The sequence below is a fragment of the Heptranchias perlo genome, chromosome 18 (genome assembly GCF_035084215.1).
Source record: "Heptranchias perlo isolate sHepPer1 chromosome 18, sHepPer1.hap1, whole genome shotgun sequence".
NCBI lineage: Eukaryota > Metazoa > Chordata > Chondrichthyes > Hexanchiformes > Hexanchidae > Heptranchias > Heptranchias perlo.
Window position 1 is genome coordinate 7,206,310 of NC_090342.1, and position 22,530 is coordinate 7,228,839.

The 22,530-nt window shown below is 47.2% G+C and overlaps 2 protein-coding genes across 5 annotated transcripts in view; both read left to right on the forward strand.

The window, feature by feature from the left end:
- The first annotated feature begins 5,537 nt into the window (after positions 1-5,537).
- On the forward strand, positions 5,538-16,262 carry ccdc107 (coiled-coil domain containing 107). 3 transcript variants are annotated; one of them, XM_067999301.1, is made up of 7 exons: positions 6,546-6,929; positions 7,250-7,289; positions 8,609-8,817; positions 10,164-10,236; positions 11,630-11,720; positions 14,494-14,591; positions 15,722-16,262. In XM_067999301.1, the coding sequence occupies exons 1-7, from the start codon at positions 6,915-6,917 to the stop codon at positions 16,006-16,008; spliced, it is 813 nt and encodes a 270-aa protein (XP_067855402.1). In that variant the 5' UTR covers positions 6,546-6,914; the 3' UTR covers positions 16,009-16,262. The 3 variants fall into 3 exon arrangements, with proteins under 3 accessions (XP_067855401.1, XP_067855402.1, XP_067855403.1); XM_067999300.1 differs by lacking the exons at positions 6,546-6,929; positions 7,250-7,289 and adding an exon at positions 5,538-5,930; XM_067999302.1 differs by lacking the exon at positions 7,250-7,289 and having other exon boundaries at positions 6,555-6,929.
- A 1,685-nt stretch (positions 16,263-17,947) lies between these two features.
- Positions 17,948-22,530, forward strand: part of caps2 (calcyphosine 2) — a 47,997-nt gene continuing 43,414 nt past the window's right edge. Inside the window, exons 1-3 of one of the 2 annotated variants that reach the window (XM_067999304.1) lie at positions 17,948-18,113; positions 18,236-18,335; positions 21,534-21,580. In XM_067999304.1, coding sequence (XP_067855405.1) covers positions 18,255-18,335; positions 21,534-21,580 — 128 coding nt within the window. In that variant the 5' untranslated portion in view covers positions 17,948-18,113; positions 18,236-18,254. The remainder of the gene's footprint in view (positions 18,114-18,235; positions 18,336-21,533; positions 21,581-22,530) is intronic. The other variant, XM_067999305.1, reaches the window with a different exon arrangement.

Consider the following 22,530-nt stretch of genomic DNA (forward strand, 5'->3'; position numbering starts at 1 on the left):
TCCTGGTCCAGGCTGATCAGGCATGTGTTCATCCCCCCTGTTCTGTACGTAGGCGGTCGTATCCCTGAGTAGCACCAGGCTATCAGAGATCTTCCTGCCGGTCATCAAGCTGTGCGTAGACCCTCGGTACACAAACATAAAGTGTCACTACGTGCTGAGGTTCTATCTGTCCCCGGTGTTGAGAAGGATGGGCCTGGCCACGCTGCCACGGAACGCTCCGTCCAGTTGGACCGTTCCGCCCCACCTGTCCTTCGTCGAAAAGTTTAAGCAAGAAAACACCTTTGACCACAAGGCGATCAGCAAGTGGTCCGCACGTAACGTCCTCGAGACCCTGCGGGAAAAGGAGATGGTGGATCCTGTCGGTTGGTTCCCTGAGCAGACTGTCAATGTCATTTGGCAGAACGCCTCATCACCAGAGCTTTCAAACAAGCACCAAGACCTAACTTGGCTGGTGGTGAGAAGGGCCCTTCCCGTCAGATCCTTCATGCACTCCCAGAGTCTCAGCGCCACCGCGCGCTGTCCCTGAGGAGGCTGCGGTGGAGACGAGACCGTCATCCATCTCCTTCTGGAATGTGCCTTTGCAAAGAAGGTCTGGAGAGAGATGCAGTGGTATCTGTCCAGGTTCGTCCCGAGCAGTTCCGTAACACAGGATTCTGTGCTCTATGGGCTGTTCCCTGGGACGCACACCGAGACGGACATCAACTGCTGCTGGAAGACCATCAACTCGGTGAAAGACGCCCTTTGGTCTGCCCGAAACCTGCTGGTCTTCCAGTGCAAGGAGCTGTCCTCGACCGAGTGTTACAGACTGGCACATTCCAAGGTCCAGGACTACGTGCTCATGGACGCAATGAGGATGGGTGCGGCCGCCGCAAAGGCTCTGTGGGGAAAGGCAACCGTTTAGAGCCTTCCCGCCATTGTATACCGAGGGGCTGCAATCAGGGAAAAACCCCCCTCGGGCAGAATGTAAAATTCAAATTGATGTAATGTACCTGTAATGAATCTGCAACGTACCTGTAATCAATATTCTGTATTGAGTGTAATGCAATGAGGCACCCTAAAGTGCAACTGTATTGTTGGAATCATTTGAACTGTACTTGATGTAACCTGCAAATTGTATAATCTGTATTGTGTACGTTTGGAATGTGATATGACAACTGTATTGTCTGTATTGTTGCAAATTTTATGCATAAAATATATCTTTTGAAAAAAAATATGCAGCAACTATAATCCTTAAATACAATCTTTTGTATTTAAAATGGATTTAAAAATTGGATCCATAAACGTGCGTAGCATCAAATTGATTACGCGATGTGCTGCGACCCTGGACTACCTGTCCAGGGTCAAGCGGGACCTGCTGTTCTTGCAGGAGTGTGGGATTCCGCGCCTCAGCAACTACCAGCAGTGGTCACGCACGTGCACCCACAGGCAGTCGATCTGGTCAGGAGGCAACGATAGTCGTTCCTCGGGCCTGGGGTTTCTGCTGCGAGGAGGTCAATTCACCATCGCTGAGGTTAAGGAGGTGGTGGGGGGGCCGCCTGCTTGTAGCAGATATTCTGTACAAGAACGTCCCACTCCGACTGATCAATGTGTACATCCCGACCCTCTGGAACGAGCGGATGGAGGTCTTCCAGCATCTCCCAATACTCCTGGCGACCTGCAGGCCGGTCGTTCTCGCCGGAGACTTCAACTGCATCATCGATGCGGCTGGACGATCCAGCAGGGACAGCGATATACTAGACACCACGTCCAAACTCCTAATGGAGGCGGTGAAAGATGCAAAGCTTCACGACGTCGTCAGCAACCCTGCAGATGGAGTGCCGCAGAGTCCCCAATGCTCAAGGTCGGATCCGCCGACGTCCAGCCGGTGTTTTTCTCTGACCATTGGCCGACTGTCAATCGCAGGAGGACCAGAGGGTGGGCAGGGGGATATGGAAGCTGAACGGGAGATTATTGACCCCAGAAAACATCGAGGAACTAAAGAGGGATTACACAGGTTGCAGAACCGTGAAACCCCTCTTTGACTCCACGATGCACCGGTGGGAAGTGATCAAGGCCAACATCAAGAGGTTCTTCATCCTCAAAGGTGTTTAGAAGGCGAGAGAGAGACAGCAGGAAGTGTCACAACTCCAGAAAAGTATGCAGGATCTGCTCCAGCTGCAGTCAATGGGGGTCGATGTCGGGGAGGAACTCCGAGAGGTGAAGGGCCAGCAAACCTCGCTCTTCGCCTCCGAGGACTCAAAGATCATCTTCCGGTCCAGAGTCTGCTCCGTGGAGCAGGGCGAGAAGTGCTTGGGCTTCTTCTTCCAGAAGCTGCACAGGAGAACTCTGTGATCAGCAGCCTGAAGGAGGAAGACGGCTCGCTGACATCTTTGCAGGCCGGCATACTGAGTATCAGCAAATTCTTTTATGCCGGGCTGTATGACGTGAAGCCCGCAGACAGCATGGCCTCCCAGTCCTTCCTGTCCTCTATCAAGGAAGTCTTCGAGGACAGCGAGCGGGAGAGCATGGATCGGCCACTAACCTTGGACGAGCTGACAAAGGCCGTCCAGTCCTTTGAGAAGAGTAGAACTCCTGGAAGCGATGGCTTACTGGTTGAGTTGTATTTGGCTCTGTGGGACTGGATAGGCCCAGACCTACTGGAAGTGTACGGCGGTATGCTTCTGGCAGGCAGCATGTCAGAGTCCATGAGGAAAGGCATCATCACCCTCATCTACAAACGGAAGGGGAAGAGGGAAGCAATCATAAATTGGCGACCCATTTCCTTGCTAAATGTTGACGACCAAATTCTGTCTAGGGTCATCGCCAACAGGCTCAAGTCTGCTCTGGAGTGGATGTTTCACCCGGATCAGACCTGTATTGTACCGGGCAGGAAGATCTCTGATCGCCTTGCGCTGCTCAGGGATACGATCGCCTACATGCACATCAGGGGGGTGAACACCTGCCTCATCAGCCTGGACAATGAGAAGGCCTTTGACAGAATATCCCATACGTATATGATGGATACGCTCTCCAAAATGGGGTTTGGAGAGGGAATCCACGATTGGATCTGACTGCTCTACGCGGACATCTGTAGCGCAGTCCTAATCAACGGGTGGGAGTCAGAGAGCTTTCCAATCAGATCTGGAGTCAGGCAGGGCTGTCCTCTCTCTGCGGTCTTGTTCGTACGTTGTATTGAGCCGTTTGCCATGTCCATCATGAAGGACACAGGTATCGGGGTGGGGGGGTGACGATCCCAGGCAGTGGAGGCTCTCATGTTAAGGCCTCCCTGTAAATGGACGACGTCACCGTTTTCTGCTCCGATCAGCAGTCGGTCCACACACTGATGGGCATCTGTGACCGTTTCGAGCTGGCCTCGGGGACCAGAGTGAACTGAAGTAAGAGTGCGGCCATGTTATTTGGCAGGTGGGAGGCCCGTTCCCTTGTCCCCTTCACCGTCAGGTGCGACTACCTGGAGGTGCGGGAGATCTGGTTCCGGGGGGTTTGCACAAAGAACTGGGAGGCAGGGATCGCCAAGGCCAAACAGAAGCCTGGTACGTGGGTGGGGCGACCCCGCTCCATAACCGGCAGGAACCTGGTGATAAGATGTCAGGTACTCGCGGTGCTGCTCTACGTGGCCAGGGTCTGGCCCATTCCCCACAACTCCGCCGTCACAGTCACCTGAGCTATCTTTCACTTTGTCTGGAGGTCCAAGGTAGAATGGGACCGCAGGGCCACAATGTACAAGACCCCAGACAAAGTGGGGGAAGAGCGTCCCCAGTACGCTCACACCGAGTGTCTCTACGTGCTGAGTTTCCACCTGTCCAACACACCGAGAAGACTGGGTCTGGCCACACTGGCCGAGCAGGAGCAGGATGTCCCGTCCAGCTGAACCGCCCCCACCCCACCTGTCCCAGGTGGAGAAGTTCCTGAGTAGGAACCCCTTCGACTACAAGGCCGTCAGAAATGTCCTAAGAGTCCTGCAAGGAACGGAGAGGGTGGACTCGGTCGGTTTCTTTCCCGACCAGATGCAATTTGGCAGAATGTCTCATTGCTGGAACTGACCAACAGGCACCGGGAGGTAGCCTGGATGGTGGTGAGAAACGCCCTCCCAGTGCGGTCCTTCCAACATGCAAGGAATCTCAGCGCCACCGCGAGCTGCCCTCAAGGCTGCGGCGGGGAGGAGACCGTTGTCCACCTCCTGATGGGCTGCCCCTTTGTGCAGAGGGTGTGGAGAGAGATGCGTTGGTATCTGTCCCGGTTAATCCCAAACAGTTCGGTGACGCGGGACGGGCTATTCCCCGGGACGCACACCGAGACAGATATCACCTGCGGCTGGAAGACCATCAACTCGGTGAAGGAGACCCTTTGGTCCGCCTGAAACCTGCTGGCCTTCCAGCTGAAGGAGCTGTCCACGACCGAGCGTTGCCGACTGGCACACCCCAAGATCAAGGAGTACGTGCTGCGGGACGCACTGAGGCGAGGTGCGACCTACACAAAGGCTCTATGGGGAAAGGCCACCCCACCTTGTGTTGTACACCATGAGTCAATGTGTTTGAATTGTAATAATGAGATCGCTTTGTGTACGACCAGTAGTGCTTTGGTTTGAATTATACTGGTTTTATATTGTGATATTTACCTTGAACTGTGTGGACCTTCAGGATTCTATGAAATAAAGTGTATTTTGAAATTTTAAAAAAAGAGGATGCAGCAACTGAGAGAGTCTGGTGAACCACCCAGTTCTGGTTTTAAAAAAAACAATGTTTGGTGGAAAAGCGCCTGAGTTTCGAAACAGTTCCAACTGGTCAGGCAAAGCGCGCTCCGTAGGGGTGGGAGAGGGGCGAGGGGCCGAGGGGGAGAGGGGCCGAGGGGGAGAGGGGCGCTCCGCTGACCCGCCGCGGGGCCGTGAGTGAACGAGTGAGGGGCCGGGCCGTGAGTGAGTGAGGGAGGGGCCGTGAGTGACGGAGGGAGGGGCCGGACCGGGGGGGGCCGTGAGTGAGGGGCCGGACCGGGGAGGGGGCGTGAGTGAGGGGGGGGCGTGAGTGAGTGAGGGGCCGGACCGGGGGAGGCCGTGAGTGAGGGAGGGGCCGTGAGTGAGTGAGGGAGGGGCCGTGAGTGAGTGAGGGAGGGGCCATGAGTGAGTGAGGGAGGGGCCGTGAGTGAGTGAGGGAGGGGCCATGAGTGAGTGAGGGAGGGGCCGTGAGTGAGTGAGGGGCCGGACCGGGGGGGGCCGTGAGTGAGGGGCGGGGCCGTGAGTGAGTGAGGGAGGGGCCGTGAGTGAGTGAGGGAGGGGCCGTGAGTGAGTGAGGGAGGGGCCATGAGTGAGTGAGGGAGGGGCCGTGAGTGAGTGAGGGGCCGGACCGGGGGGGGCCGTGAGTGAGGGGCGGGGCCGTGAGTGAGTGAGGGAGGGGCCGTGAGTGAGTGAGGGAGGGGCCGTGAGTGAGTGAGGGAGGGGCCGTGAGTGAGTGAGGGAGGGGCCATGAGTGAGTGAGGGAGGGGCCGTGAGTGAGTGAGGGGCCGGACCGGGGGGGGCCGTGAGTGAGTGAGTGAGGGGCCGGACCGCCGCCGGGCGGGGCCGTGAGTGAGTGAGGGGCGGGGCTGTATCGCCGCCGTGGGGCCCGTGAGTGAGGAGCCGGACCGCCGCCGCCGTGGGGCCCGTGTGTGAGGGGCCGGACCGAACCGGGCGGGCCCGTGTGTGAGGGGCCGGACCGCCGCCGCCGTGGGGCCCGTGTGTGAGGGGCCGGACCGCCGCCGCCGTGGGGCCCGTGTGTGAGGGGCCGGACCGCCGCCGCGGGGGAGGAGGCCTATCGCGGAGATGTCGATGGCTCAGCAGACGGCGCTGGCCCTGTGCCTCTTTATTTGTGTTTTTGTGGTGATTCCAAGGCTATTTCTGGGACCTGGCGGAGGGAAGGAAGCCGCGGCGCGGTCAATGGGAGCGGCCCATCGCCCCCCAGGTACGGGGACTGGGAGAGGCCTGACCAGGGGTCGGGGTGGGCTCTGACCAAGGGTCGGGGTACAGGGTCTGACCAGTGGTTGGACCAGTTGGGAGGCACAGACTGCCAGTTGTCAGATTAGCACCAGGTAGGGGTCTCGGGCTGACCAGGGGTCGGGTCAGGACCAGGTAGGGGTCTCGGGCTGACCAGGGGTCGGATCAGGACCAGGTAGGGGTCTCGGGCTGACCAGGGGTCGGGTCAGGACCAGGTAGGGGTCTCGGGCTGACCAGGGGTCGGGTCAGGGCCAGGCAGGGGTCTCGGGCTGAGCGGGGGTCGGGTCAGGGCCAGGCAGGGGTCTCGGGCTGAGCGGGGGTCGGGTCAGGACCAGGTAGGGGTCTCGGGCTGAGCGGGGGTCGGGTCAGGACCAGGTAGGGGTCTCGGGCTGAGCGGGGGTCGGGTCAGGGCCAGGCAGGGGTCTCGGGCTGAGCGGGGGTCGGGTCAGGGCCAGGCAGGGGTCTCGGGCTGACCAGGGGTCGGGTCAGGGCCAGGCAGGGGTCTTGGGCTGAGCGGGGGTCGGGTCAGGACCAGGTAGGGGTCTCGGGCTGACCAGGGGTCGGGTCAGGGCCAGGTAGGGGTCTCGGGCTGACCAGGGGTCGGGTCAGGGCCAGGCAGAGGGGTCGGGTCAGGGCCAGGCAGGGGTCTCGGGCTGACCAGGTGTAGGGCCAAAGTAGGGAGTTGGGAGAACTCCCCAGCTTTTCTTTGAATAGAGACTGTGGAATCTTTTACTTCTTAAGAGGGTAGGTGAAGTCTGGTTAACGTCACACCCGATAGCTGGCACCTCCAACAATGCAGCACTCCCTCAGTACTACACTGGACTGTCAGCCTGGATTATGTGCTCAAATCTCTTGTGGGACTTGAACCCATGACCTTCTGACTCAGAGGCGAGAGTGCGACTGACTGAGCCAAGCTGACCGAATAGGTGTTTATGTTCTAACAGTCAAACGCATGTATAATGCAATGGTAAGTGATGTTTTCTCCAAGATACAGCCTACGCCATTGTTCCGCTATGCTCGGAGACTATCTTGGTAAACTTGTTATGTGTAGGGTTGCCTGGTAACTAACTAGCGGTAACATACTCTCCTGATGCAGCGGTGAAAAGCAGCAATTTGCTAGCTTACAGGTAGCCTCTCTGTGTTTATCTGTTCGTTTCCAGACCAATGTAGTTGCTTTCTCTGCTTTCTTGCTACACCTGCTTTTTTTTGTGTGGCCTATTATAGCTTGTCCTTGCTCCACTGACCAGCTCCTTTTCTATACCAAAGGTGCATTTTGTTCCTTTTTAGGCTTTATTTCCTCTGGCTAAAGTTGAAGTAGCAGTGCTTGGTGAGTGAAGAGTTAATTCAAATGAATTTGCCTATAAAGCTGTAGGGTTAATTCCTGATGAGATTTTTTTACCTTTTGACAGTAATTCCCACAACATTTACTGTCGCATGTCATTATACGCTGTATTCAGGGATTTTGATGGCTAGCGAGTTTATGCACACACGTAGTTTGATTGGATTTAGAATCACAGGCCCTGAAATTCCTGGGGTTGGACGGGACAGGAAGCCTAACAAAATCCACTCGGGGCGGCCAGCAATTTGGGGTTCCACCAGGTTTCCACTCTGTTCAGACTGGATCATTAAATTCCGATAGAGGGGACCGTGGGACGATCTTCTGTTCGCCTACCCCCTTATGTCAAGCAGGTGTGTCTTTGGGGGGAATGGGGGAGGTGGTTCCTGGGTTCTCTTCGAAATTTCACCCATTATGTTCTCTATAGGCTTCACTGGAACTCATGCCAGCTGAGAGCTGGCATAAATCCCACTGAGGTCTTTTTCAATAAGGCCCAAAACTTTTATGAGGGAAAGTTAATCAATCCTGGAGGGTGCCACTGTTGCATCTTTGTAGGTGTGATGTGCCTGCTCTGGCCGTGCAAATGACCCCCTCCCGAGGATTTGGGACAAGGATCTCTGGCTTTAGGGCTTGGGCGGGCGCAGATTTGCTCTAACTCACTTGCGTGGACCCTCGAATTTTAGGGCTATTGAATTTTACAGCACAGCAGGGGGCCATTTGGCCCATCGCGCCTGTGCCTGCTCTCTGAAAGAGCTCTTTGCTTAGTCGTGTTACCCTGCCCAATCCCCAAACCCTTCAAAATTTTTCTCTTTCAAATATTTATCCACTACGCTTTTAAAAGCTATTAAAGATTCTGCTATCACCCCTGTTTTTGCATTCCACGTCCTAACAACCCTCTTTTTAAAAAAAAAAGTTTCTAACCCCGCCCTTTTTCATTTTGGGGACAATTTTAAATTTATGCCAACTCACCGACCAGTGGGAATAGTTTTTTTCCGATTTACTTCATCAATATCGCTCATAATTTTGAACACTTCTATTAGATCTCCTCTCAAACCCCTTTGATCTAATGAAAAGATCCTCTGCTTCTCTAGTTTCTTTTTACAGTAAAATATTAGAAGCCTACTTTTGATGCACCAAGTCATTTTAACAGTGGCTGAAATCCTGTCTTCCTTTTATATTTATGTGCTTATGTATTGCATACTTTGCATGGCTGAATTTGACTCTTTCAGTGCATGGTATCACTGGATGTATGGAGTGTCGCGTCATGGTGAATGGTTTTATTGAATCTCCTCATTTGATTCGTATTGCAGGTCCTGGAAGAGGCCAGCCATTGAACGCAAACTCCCAATCAAAAAGTCCCAAAGGACCACCTAATCTCAGGATGACACAGATGAGAAGTGTAATTCAAAAAGAAGCAAATGGTGAGAAGACTCAGGGAAGAAACAAAGGATTTGCTTTCCAGTTAATGCCACTTTATGTGATAGGAATAGGTGTATACGCAGTTTACAAACTTGTGCAGGTAAGCGCATCACTGTAGTGCACTTTATAAATAAGATATAATACTGTAACTAAGAATGCTTGTGAATGCTGCTCACCTTTAACACTGAATTGGAAAAGTGTTAACATTTCCCCATTTTCACAAAATATTAACGTTTTCCCACAGGCTAAGATAATAATAGTGCAAATGCAACTGGAAAAGAATGATGTGCTTTTTGTACTGTGTTGATCCACGCGTGTTGGACTTTTTGTTTTTTTGTCTGTGATATTTGTTTTCCAGTTGTAACAAAACGTGTTAGTTATTTGGCAATGTAGTATTTATAATTTCACAACTAAATATAATTTACAATATGCAGCAGAATGGATGGGAAGTTGGCTGAACAGAGGGTAATGGTTATTGGGTGCATTTTGGACTGGAAAGATGTAAACAGTGGTGTTGGACAATGTTAGTCATTGATCTCAATATATATAAATAATCTAGACTTGGGAACAGAGAGCACAATATCAAAATTTGTAGATGGATCAAAAATAAGGAGTGTGGTTAATCGGGAGGAGGACTGTAATTGACTTTAGGAGACCGTAGATAAATAATGGGATGTTTATTCTTTATTTCAGTGGAGGTGTTGACCCATAACCAGTTAAAACCACTGCTGAAATAGCGTAGAAAGGATTCACAGATGCACACGTTAAGCATTTGTACCTGTTATCCCATAGTATAATTTCAAAGCCAAAATCTCTTGAAGGAGCAGGTTTTCCAGGGATCATTTTCCCTGTAGGATTGCCTATTTTATCCCTGGTACTGAAAGTGGAACATAACTTCATTTAACAAGTGCAATCCACAGCGCCAAAAGAAGGAAAGAACTTTTATTTATATAGCACCTTTCACACCCTCGGGACTTTCTAAAGTGCTTTACAGCCAGTGAATTACTTCTTGAAGTGTCGTCGATTGTAAGCAAGCAAGGATGCCAATTTGTGCACAGCAAGGTCCCACAAACAGCAATGAGATAAATGATCAGGTAATCTGTTTTAGGTGGTATTCATTGAGAGGTTACTGTTGGCCCAGATACCAGGAAGACTCCCCTGCTGTTCTTCAAATAGCGCCATGGGATCTTTTATATCCACCTGAGCAGGCCTTGGTTTAAAGTCTCAGTGGAAAGAGTGTTGCACTGAAGTGTCGGCCTAGAATATGTGCTCTAGTCCTGGATAGCCTGCTTTCATTTTACAGAGAATGCAATCTAGAATTTGCTGCTTCCGAAAATCAACAATCTAGCTTTCCATAGGAGGAAAAATAACTTGCAGTTCTTAGTAAGTTTTTTATAGAGCTAGCTATACTACTTATCGTTTGAAATATTTTTTCTGCATTTTCAGATTAAATTCAATGAAAATGAAAAATTAAGTAATAAGAAAAATAAGGAAGTTGACAAGAAGAAGAAAAATACAGGTATATATTAAGCCAATAATGATGCAGGTAATTATTATTTGTGAAAAATGCAACATTTCTGCAATGAAACCTGATGCAGGTTGTCACACAGCATTGATTTTGAAAACTGGGTTAGTCAGTACCGATGTCCACATTTACACAGCTGTCTGTGTTGGTGAGCGTGACCTTTCCTGCCCTGTAAGTCTGGTGCCAATTAGCAAAACTGCTTGGATTCTTCATTGCTTGTCTTAATTCCTTATAAATATTTATTCTGAATCTATGCTAATGCATGCTGGTAAATTTTATTAACCAGACTGCACTAGAAAAACTTGCCATACATTAACCACTGTGCAGAATTTAGAGGGGTTGTGCCAGACAAAGGCAGCAGGTGCATGGGGACAGCATCACCTCCAGGTTCTCCTCCAAATCACAGCCATCCTGACTTGGACATATGTGCAGGGCTACGGGGATAGGGCGGGGCAGTGGGACTAGCTGGATTGCTCACGCGTAGAGCCGGCGCGGACTCGATGGGCCGCATGGCCTCCTTCCGTGCTGTAACCTTCTATGATTCTATATATTGCCATTCCTTCATCGTCACTGGGCCAAAAGTCTGGAACTCCCTACTTAACAGCACTGTGGTAGCACCTTCATAGGAACAGGAGTAGGCCATTCAGCCCCTTGAGCCTGTTCTGCCATTCACTGAGATCATGGCTGATCTGTATCCTAACTCCATCCTACCCTTGGCTAGCAAAAATCTAGCAATCTCAGATTTAAAATTATTAATTGAGCTGGCAGCTACTTCTTTTTGTGGGAGAGTGTTCCACACTTCTACCACCCTTTGCTTAAAGAAGTGTTTCCTAACTTCTCTCCTGAATGGCTTGGGTCTGATTTTAAGGTTATGTCCCCCTGTCCTAGACTCCCCCACCAGTGGAAAAAGTTTCTCTCTCTACCCTATCAATTCCTTTCAAAATCCTAAAAACCTCAATCATATCATCCCCTAACCTTCTATATTCCAGAGAATACAAGCCTAGTTTATGTAATCTCTCCTCATAATCTAACCCTTGGAGCCCTTCACCACACGGACTCCAGCGGTTCACCACCACCTTCTCGAGGGCAACTAGGGATGGGCAATAAATGCTGGACTTACTAGCAACGCTCACGTCCTGAGAATGAATTTTTAAAAAAGGCTTTTGGGGAAGGGGAATGGAAATCTCTTGGTCCTGCACTGAAGTGTCAGCCTAGATTATGTGCTCAAGTCTGGAATTGGGCTTGAAGCCCATGACCTTCTGACTCAAGAGGTGAGATTGCTTCCAACTGAGCCACGGTTGACCCCTGTATAGTAATATTAATACTTAGACTGCACGCAGCTCTAGAGATTTTTTTTTAAAGTAACTTCAGAAACTTTTTGCACTAGAAAATCAGCTTTCTGAACTGGAGATACGTTTGTCACAGACAGAGAGAATGCTGGACTCTTTAGTAAAAGAATTAGATCCACTCACCAGCTGGTAAGTGATTGTTGCTGTTCTACTGGAGTTTTTTTTTGTTTCTGACATCAAATATTCGTTCACCTCCATGGCATCGTGCTTTCATGGTTCCCTCTCATAGTTCCATTCCTACCTCCAGCAATGCCTTCTCCTTTTGTGTCCACATGGTCACCTCCAGTGTGCCCCAAGTTTCAATCCTTGGCTCCCCTCCTTTTCGTCATGTCTGTTGAAGATGTCATCTATGAGCGTGGAGTCAGCTTCCATACCTATACGTTGGCACCCAGCTTTATCTCTCTGCCATCACCCTTGACTTCATGGTTGTTGCCTTGCTGATACTTCACGATGCGCAACCTTAGTGTGCTGTTCGTCCCTAAGATGAGCTTCAAATCCCATGTGCAGCCCATCGCCAAGACTGCCTAGTTCCATCTCCACAACATCTCTTGCCTCTGCAATGGTCTAATCACCGACCCCTGTGCTCTCCCTAGGGAAATTCCAACTCATCCAAATCTCTGTTGTCTCCAACCCTATCCGTCACTAGGTCCCATTCGCCTATCATACTAATGCTTACCAGCCTCCATGGGCTCCCATCCCTCAACACATTTACTTGAAAATCTTTGTCCTTATCTACAAATCCATTCGTATCTTTGCTGTACCCTACCAATATTGCAGCTCTATCCCTATTCACACACACACTGCCCTTCTGAACCTGGACCACTGTGCCGTTCCCCACCCCAACCCACTCCACTCAATTTCATTGGTGGCAAAGCCTTCAGCCATCATGGCTTGCTCACTGGAGCTCCCTTGTTTCATCTCTTCCCACTTTAAAAGAGGTCCTCTAAACGCACCTCCTTGATTTTGCCTTTGGTCACCTCTCCCAACTCTTCTAATCCCTGCCTGTTTTCCACATTCCCCACTTCCCACCCACCCATGAAGTGCCTTCACTATGTTAAAGGAGCAAAATAAGTTGCTGTCTTCACCCCCACCTGGACACAGCTATCCACATCAGTGATTAAAGTGGAATCTGTTTAGTAGGGGTCCTCTAAGGTTGCCACCTTTTGCTCAGTCCCCAAAACCAGACAAGGACATAGCCATACAGTTAATTCACATTTGATCGGTCCACTTTTGCTCTTCAAATCCCCCCCATCTGTTGTGCGTTTAGTAAGGACTGAAGCTCTGGTTATTTAATAAAGTTGCATTTTATACTCTGTATTGTACCTCTAGTTATTGGGAACATAGGACAGTACAGGACCGGAAAAAACTCTGCAGTCCATCTGGCTGGTCCCACAGATAGTTATTAGGTAGGAAAATCTCAGTACTAAAACTATTGTAAACTATCTAACTCAGGTTGCTATTAATCTATAACCACATGTATGCAAACCTTTTATGGCAGCTCGTCATCTACTTTTCATGGACAGACAGGATCGCAGCTTGAGCCTGTCGAACAACTCTCCTTTTAAAAAAAAAGTCTTAAAACATAGCAGTAACTTCTAAATTGGTCTCTATGTCAGATAACTGAGCCACGTGTAATAGTTTATCTCCTGAATGGATTGGCGTTTGTTGGACAGGAACAAATAACAGTAGCAGCACAACATCGGAAACTCAAGACAAAGGAAGAAGCAGGAGAGAGGGGCAGGCCAGGAGAGAGGGGCAGGTCCAGGATTTTACTGTGAATGGAGATTGGCATAAATAACTTTACACTTTTTACACTATCAGCTGTGAAAAGAATCAGTGGGAATCTATATGAATGTAAACAGTGTCTGGGCCAGTGGAGTGAATCTATATTATGTTTACACTATTGTAACAAATTAAATGAAAATCACCTTCAGTCGTGTTGAATTTGTTTTTTCCACTGTGACTCACTCTATTCATAACACACAGCTGGAGCAGGAATTAATCTCCTGTATGTGATACTATTTACTCTCTCCTGTGTGAATATATAGAGAGCAGACTGATTGGGTAGGAGAGAGAAGCACATTAGTTGGGGCAGGTGGGGAGAGAAACATATTTGCTGGGGCATGTAGGGGGGGTGGAGAAGCACAAGGGTTGGGTGGGTGGGGGAAGAGAGGCAGCACACTGGGGTCTCTGGTGGAACTAAGTCAGGTACAGTTACTAAAGGCTGGAACCGTGTTTCACCATTGCTTCACGTCCATTGAGAGAAGGAGGGAAGGAATGTCCAGAGTGACATTTCACGGTTGACCTGCAAGGTGGCACATTTAAGTTGCCAAAAATTGGCTCGACCAAAGTAACTAAACTTTCCCTTTCTCCACCCAGGGCTAAGCTCAGTGGAGGTAGAGATTTGAAGTCTTGTCTTTAATTCAATCCCAACACAGTAGTATTGTAACTAGCAGCTACCCCTAACTTGACCTTTGAATACCCATGGCTGCTTGATGTATTTATATCACACTAAGTTTTTGTTATTTTTTTAGGAGTTACCTATGAACATTTTTGTTTTCTATGATTAACTTGGCTAAAACTCGTTAAATTGCACAGTTTACATTCAGAAAATATAACACGGTTACAAAATTTTGATTAAACAAAAAAAAAGCATTGATTTGTGCCAATGAAGGGTCCAACTGTTTTGTTTTAAAAAGAATGAATACTTGGAAGTACTGCCCCAATTCCTAGTAGCTCTTACAATTACAATTAGTTGTAAACTGTGCAATGTGATGCTTAGCTTGCAAGAAGACCGCATTTCCTATGTGATTATATTTATAAACAGCTCTGCCATATAATGCCTTTTACCCTGCTTAACTTTACCAGTTCAGTCTTATCTGTTGCCTTGTATTCACCACAGTGTCGATGCTGTCGCTTTTGAGCAGAAGAGTGAAATTATGACGCAGCTTCAGCAAATAAGACAGCTGATGAAAGAGAGGCAGCCGTCTAATATTGATGGTAAAATGATTGGTCTATGTAAAGTTTTGAGGTTTTAAAATAATTAAAATGAATTAAAGTGCATCACTATCTTAGTTACACTTGTGGATGAGTTCCTCATTTGAATGCCCCTGTCATGTATAGTTTGCAGCTCCTCCTTGAAGTCGCTCTTTAAAACCTATCTCTTTGACCAAGCTTTTGGTCACCTGTCCTATTGGCCCAGAATTTGCTGTCAAAATAACGGTGAGGCTAACGACACTCACCGTTATTTATGCGCGAAACGCACAGCAACTTCAGGCGAGGGCAGGTGCGATGTTAAACGTGAAAATCCAGAAGTTGCTGCCTGAGATGTGCCGCTCCACCGTTAGCTTCATGAAAACGGCATCACGCTGCCTGCCTCACCGTTCAAATGCATTGAACAGCGTGAAGTTCCTGTACTTGCACGTTAAATACGAACTAAACTCATAACAAAAAGTTAGAGCTTGTCCATTTCAGTCTAAGTACCTTTTTAACGGTGTGATAAATGTTAGTTACTGCCAAACAACCTCTCTTGCACTGAAAATTAACTATTACAAGCGTGGAGTCTCATTCCTTCAGCTTTTAATTGTATTTGGGAAATTTTTTAATTTAAATTTTTAAAACTTTTTTTTCTCTTTTTTTTCCCTCTCTTAATCCAGTCTTGCTTTCCCTCTTTATTTCTCTTTCTGTATCTGATTTAACATTGAATTCACTATTCTAACTTACACTTCCTGGTTCAGACTCTGCGCTGTTGATTTAACAACCCTTCACTCTGGTTAAGGAGCTACACAGCTGCTTGCCCTGTTCACTCGGGTCCCAGATGCCCTGTAGGGGGCGTCGCGCTGTTTCCATCTCTCACTTCCAGCAAACTTCCAGTGTAAAAATCTCATGGAAAGTGAAAGGGTGAGTCTAACTAACAGTGGGCATCGTTCGTTCAAAATGTCCTTTTGAAAGAGATGGTACTTGAAGAATTAAAGGGGCAATGTAGAAAGTATTCTTTAAAAAACTGAAACTAAGTTTTGTCTTATGAAACTGTGGTACTTTCATACCAGGGAAATATAGTTTTATATAATTAATTAAAAAATATATTTTCTGTTCAGAATGGTGATTTAAACGTTTTCTCCCAACTCCAGAGGAACTGGTTCCCGTCTCTGAAAATCTCGAAGAATTTGTCCAGGATATTGAGATAAAGACACAACTGAGCGAAAGTCAGGCCTTTGCAGATAATGAGGAAGAGCTGTTAGAGGATATTGATCCAATAACTGGCAAAGTGACTGCATCAGCATTTTGTGATGAGACCGAGTCTGTGCACAGCATCTCCACAGAGGACAGTGAGGGGGATTCTGAAGCCTTTGGGGATTTGTCAGAAACCCGCCGACCCATGGAGTTGAGGAGACGGAACAAAATGTATGAGTTTTGAGAATTTGAGCTAAAGGTCCCTGTATAGATGTTATCATTGTGTGGTTTGCAGAAATATCAATCTGTTGCATGTGATTGTTGTATCACTACTTAAAACACAGTACGGTAGTTCATAATTTTAATCAATTTTGTAATATATACAAAAGCATAGAAGTACCATACAAATTTGATGTAGCTAACATCACTATTTACTTGTTCCATGGTAGTGATAATGATCTTGATTTTCTTTTTATATTAAAAACTCCCTGAAGAAAATATGTCGTATTGTATTATTTGGGGCTTCTTGCCCATCTAAGTTCTCGTTAGTAAATTAAACGCACATAATTGCCCCATTCATTTATCAAATGCAGGACTCACAACCCAGAGATATCAATCATGCTTTTTGAGTGAGGGATGTATGGTGTATTAATTATTCAAGTACATAACATTTTAATCTTGTATTATTTGAGTAATCTATACCCAAATTAATAGTCACCAGGAGGAAAAAAATAACATGCGCAAACTCCAAAATGTATTTATTTCAACAGTGATTTTGCAGCCTCCTGGCCTCAGCCCCAATCTGGCTGCCTTCCAGGCACAGCCCTGATCCCACTATCTCCTGGAATCGAGCCCCATATTCCCTCTGGATTCCCAGCCCTGGGTCCCAATCTTTACACCTCCAGACAACAATAATATTGAATGCAAGTAAAACTACCTGTACAAGTACATGCTTCTGTCTCTTGTTCTCTTCTCCTCCTTTCTTCCTAACTCTTTGCCTCTGTCTCTTCCCATTTCTGTTTTTCATGTTTCCTTTTGAATGGTACATAGTGGGTGGAAAGGAGCTAAGCTCTGGAATTCCCTCCCTAAACCTCTCTGTCTTTTTACCTCTCCTCCTTTAAGACACTTTTTAAAACCTACTTCTTTGACCAAGCTTAAGATTTTTAACAAGATAGTTATATAGTAGTCATTCACCTGTAGCGTGTGAGCAGTCAAGACCAACTATAATCTTTAGCTGAAGCCGTGCGTGGCACCACTTCGATTTAAAATTATCATCTTTGCTTTCAAATCCGTCCATGGCCTCGCCCCTCCCTAGCTCTGCAACCTCCTCCAGCCCGACAACCCTCTGAGATCTCTGCACTGTTTCAATTCTGGCCTCGCGCATCCCTGATTTTCATCGCTCCACCATTGATGGTTGTGCCTTCAGCTGCCAAGGCCCTAACAGGCGGTGAGCGCGAAATTCCTCTGTTTGCGCCTCCAGACAATTGCCAGGACTGCCACACTGGACAATCTCCCCTTTACCCCTTTTTTGACAGCACCTCCCAAACCCGTGACCTCTACCACCTAGAAGGACAAGGGCAAGCAGGCACATGGGAACAACACCACCTGCACGTTCCCCTCCAAGTCACACACCATCCCGACTTGGAAATATATCGCCATTCCTTCACTCGTCGCTGGGTCAAAAGCCTGGAACTCCCTACCTAACAGCACTGTGGGAGAACCTTCACCACACGGACTGCAGTGGTTCAAGAAGGCGGCTCATCACCACCTTCTCGGGGGCAATTAGGGATGGGCAATAAATGCTGGCCTTGCCAGCGATGCCTGCATCCCATGAACGAATAAACAAAAAACCCACTGTCTTCAAAGTAAATTCCTCACACAATTATTTCCAAATCCCAGGTCTGGTTGTTACATCTCATCTTTCTTTTATATTTGTAAAAAAATGGATTCTGAAGTGACATCTTTTAACACATGGGGTGAGACTCCTCAGTGATGCTTTTGCCAGCAATGCAAAGAGAGAGAGGAGAGGGGAGGTGAGTGGGACACTGTGAGAACAACAACCTCTGCTTCCCAGTTGCAGGGTGCGCATGGGCACTTGGATCCCGGAAGTGTTGCCCCCCCCCCCCCCCGTGGAGCGAGCGGGCGGTCGTCGTGGCAACGCGTGGTGATTGACGTGGGGCAGCCGAGTGAAGACGCCGCCAGGTGCGGTGGAAGGTGGGCGTTCGGCCCAGGCCTCGGGGCGAGTTTTTAAGAGCCGGCGACAGGTAGACCGTGACCGGAGCGGCTGGCCAGCCAGTCAGTCAGTCCTGTTTGCTTCCTGCCCTCTCAGGTAACGGGAGCTGGGCCCAGGTTTGTAGCATCACCTGTGCAGCAGCCACCCACCCACTTCCTGTGGCTTTATGATGTACATTCAATCCATTGAAAAAAAGATTTCAGTTGACTATTTTTTTTTCGCTGCCTTCATTTTACAGCATTGGCCATTTTATTTAAATGGATCTGGAGGTAAAAGGCATTGGTGCAACACCAAGAAATCAAGTCCAGGGGAACTCAACAAGGCAGAAATCTGCACAGGTAATCCCAACAGGTGCATCTGCAGATGTTTGGATGTGGAATGCTTCTTTCTGGCTATCAAAAAATATTGTCCCCCCCACCTCCAAATAAAATAACTCCGCATTCACAGACAGTAGCTCTGCAGAGTTTTAGATATTTAAATCTTAAAAGAAGCTGAAAGACTTTTTTTTGCCCCACTTTCAAAAGTCAGTTACTGAAGATGATAATTAAAAACAGAAAATGCTGGAAAACACTCAGCAGGTCAGGCAGCATCTGTTGGGAGAGAAACAACAAACAACAACAACGTGCATTTAGATAGCGCCTTTACCATAGTAAAAAGTCCCAAGGCGCTTCACAGGGTTGTAGGGATGGAGGGGGTTACAGAGATAGGGAAGGGTGAAGCCAGGGTGGGATTTGAACACAAGAATGAGAATTTCAAATTCGAGGCGTTGCTGGACCGGGAACCAATGTAGGTCAGCGAGCACAGGGGTGATGGGTGAATGGGATAAAAGCAGTTCAGCTTTTATTATTCACTGCAGTAAAAATGTGATCTGCATTTTCAAGCAAGCAAGCTGTGTAGCTGCGGTCAGCTCAAAATTAAAAAAAAAACACATTTTTGGTGGGAGAGAAAACTTGTTCATAAGGTAATCTATGAGGATTTTAAAAATCTGCCTACCTCAGGCCTATGCACAAAAAGTATTGTAGGCATGCATGGTTATCTAGGTAAACACAGTCCTCTGGACAGTAAGTCTATCGATGTGAAACGGGAACGCTTTCAACCCTGAAAGGGAAGATAACTAGGCTCACGGCTGCCAGCAAGGGGGCTGTGTAACCGGTATTGTAGTACGATTCATTACTGAAGAGCACGAATTTAGCATGGGATAATTTATAGAGTTACAGTGAATGAAATTCACAGAAAGTAACACTGCCCATTGATGATCAGAAATAGAAGCACATTGCTGGGGCTGGTAATATTTCAAATGCAGGGAGGTATCGGTAAAACCACTTATTCATGACAGCTTGACAGGAAAGAATGGCCTCAGAGTGTTGAGGTCAATTTTGGTCACATTATTAGTCAAAGCCTGCATCGATTTATTACACAGGGCCTCGTGGAGTGCTAATTTTCCACACAATTTCAATAAACACTTAGACTTGAAACCAATTTAAAATCTTCAGTTAACTGATGAAAGGTCATCGACCTGAAACATTAACTCTGTAACCTTCCTCCCCCTGTAATCTCCTACAACCCCCCGAGATCTCTGCGCTGCTCCGATTCTGGCCTCTTGCGCATCCCTGATTTCCTTCACCCCATGGCTCTAAGCTCTGGAATTCCCTCCCTAAACTTTTCCGCCTCTCCACCTCTCTTTCTTTAAGATGCTCCTTAAAACCTACCTCTTTGACCAAGCTTTTGGTCACCTGTCCTAATATCTCCTTTATGTGGTTTGGTGTTGAATTTTGTTTGTTGTAACGCACCAGTGAAGCGCCTTGGGACGTTTTACTACATTAAATGCACTATGTAAATGCATGGTGTTGCTAATTCTTGAAATTGTGCTAGCTAAAGCTGAGCACAAGAAAAATGTGATGCAGTTCATTGTGTTTATAGATTTATCAATGGATTGCAAATGGATACTTAATTAAGCAGCAATAATCTTCACATAGAATTTGCAGCAATTTACTAAGTGTAATTTGAAGGTAAAATTATTTTTTGCATTCATGTACTCTTTAATTCTCTATGAAAAGGAATAATGAATGGGAAATATTAAAATAGTGACAGATAAGAATATAAAATATATAGAACATAAAAGCAAGGAAGCACAAATGCAATTATATAGAGGTCTGGTCATACCTTATTTGAATATTAATCCAGAAATTAATGGTCGGAAAATTAGTAGTGCATAAATCGAGCACACTGCCTGATTCTCCAATCTGAGCTCCCTTATAATTAAAGCTAAGCCAGTTAAAAGCAAATGCAGGAAAAACTTCACACACACAGTGCTGCACTGGCAGAGGTGACGTCTTTCAAATGAGGCGTTAACTGAGGCCCCGTCTGCCCCTCAAGTGAACGTAAAAGATCCCATGACACTATTCAAAGAGGAGGGGAGTTCTCCCTGGTGTCCTGGCCAACATTTATCCCTCAACACTAAAACAGATTATCTGGTCGTTAACACATTGCTGTTTGTGGGCAAATTGGCTGCTGGGTTACAACAGTGACTACACTTCAAAAGTACTTCATTGGCTGTAAAATGCTTTGGGACATCCTGAGGTAATGAAAGGCGCTTCAATTGAAAATAAAAAAAAATTGAAACACACTGCCCAGAAGGCCATTGATTCAAAGTGAATTTGATGTGTTCAAAAGGGAGATAGATACTTGGGATGTAAAGGTGTTGAGGGGTATGGTGAAAAGGCAAGGATTTATGATTAAAAGCTAGAACCAGCATGGCTAAGTAAAATGGAGTGGACTCAATGGGCCAACAGCCAGTCCTGGTCCTAAGCTTCTATGAAAGAAAAGTAATCAAAAATCAAATTTCGTTAATTAAATAATACTTTGTAACTCAAAAAACTGCACCTCAATCTTCTGAGGATAGCCTAGGAGGAGCAGTTAGACCGTTGATCTTTAAATAGCGTCTTAAAACTGTAATTCATTTACCCTCCTATTTGAATGTTTGGTGAGAATGTATAAAGCTTAATATAGAAAGTGTGTTAGAATTTATTTAAAACATTGCTAATTGGTTATCTTTTTAATCATCGTGGTTACTGCTAATTCATCACACCTGCTTTGGATTGTTTTTCGCACTGCTTTTACATTACGCTCACTGCTAGCTCATGAATCTCACTGTTAATATATCAGGGGCCGGATGGCCTACTCCTGCTCCTATTTCTTATGTTCTTATATCGCACACATTGTTGGTTTATTTTGCTCACTGCTAATTTTGGGATCACTACCAGCTCATTTAGCTTACTGCTAGTTTATTTTGTCCATTACTAGTTTACTTTGCCTACTACCAGTTTATACGATCGCTACAGGTTCATTATGCTGACTGATAATGGCATTTGAGTCACCAACCTTCAGTAATTAGTTTTAACAATATAGTAATTATTTTTAACAATCTAGAACCTCACTCACCTGACGAAGGAGATAATCTCCGAAAGCTTGTGATTTTCAAATAAAACTGTCGGACTATAACCTGGTGTTGTAAGATTGCTTACCTTTGTAAACAGGGTTGGAGGATATATTCCAGAGATGCTTATGGTCCTCGTCCTGATGAGTAAGTACCTATTATCAAACTAATTTATTGATATCATTGCATTTTTAACTTTGTTTTCCCCCACAAGGCCTCTCATCTTCGCTTGTCTCATGTGGGACAGTAAAACTGTGGTTTTTCTCCACGTTCGCGACCTCAGGTTGTCTTGCTGTAACCAGCTGACAGGAAGTGGTGCTGCGGTACGTAGAGGAAGATCGTACTATCTGCCCAGTTAAGGACAGTTGCTGGTGTCACACTGTCATTGAGCTCAACCAGGCTTTTGAGACAGTTTTCATTTCCTCAGATTTATTTCTGAGATTCATCATTTCCTTTGTCACTCAGAATGTCTGTTCTGTTCATTTTTTTCATTTATATTCATCTCTCCCTCTCTCTTTCTCTCCAACTCTTTTTCTCTCCTCTCTTCTGTATGGCTGTCATACAAGTTCTTAGACTTGCTTTTTTTTTTGCCGACTTCATTTTTTTAGGGGTTGTAGCAAGATGGGAGGCAACTTGTACTGGGAACAGATAGGAAGTGGGTGATGGAAATTTTTTTGGTGGCAGAGGTGTAGAGCCCCAGGAAGGGAATATGAATCAGGCCAGGTGAGATTAGAGGGGTGGGCCGGGGGGTTGCAGCTATAAGGAAGCAAAGTGTTGAAGTTGGTGCATGGGATGGAGTGAGCAGAGAAGGTGCAGATATGGAGTGCTTTGGGAGAGAATGGCATTTCGGCGCACTTTATGAGTGGGGTGGGGGGACTGGGCTCTGCAAATAGCTGTTTGTGGGGAGAGCTCTGATGTGGAGTATGGGAATACTCTGAGGTGCCAGGCCCTGGTATCGCTGTGGAGGGCAGGCAATTGGTGACTAGGAGTTATCAAGGTTTCAGGGCTGCCAATGGAACACTCGAAACTGGGGAATGGGAGCATTTAGAAGGGAGTTGGGAACACTGGCATTGAACTGGAGTGTGGGGACACTTGGG

Bases quoted from the DNA above. Each gene is read 5' to 3' on its own strand.
- ccdc107 (XM_067999300.1), top strand. From the start codon at position 5,792: ATGTCGATGGCTCAGCAGACGGCGCTGGCCCTGTGCCTCTTTATTTGT. The intron at 8,818-10,163 runs GTAAGCGCATCA...CTGCATTTTCAG, and splicing joins CAGTTTACAAACTTGTGCAG to ATTAAATTCAATGAAAATGA. The intron at 14,592-15,721 runs GTAAAATGATTG...TCCCAACTCCAG, and splicing joins GCAGCCGTCTAATATTGATG to AGGAACTGGTTCCCGTCTCT.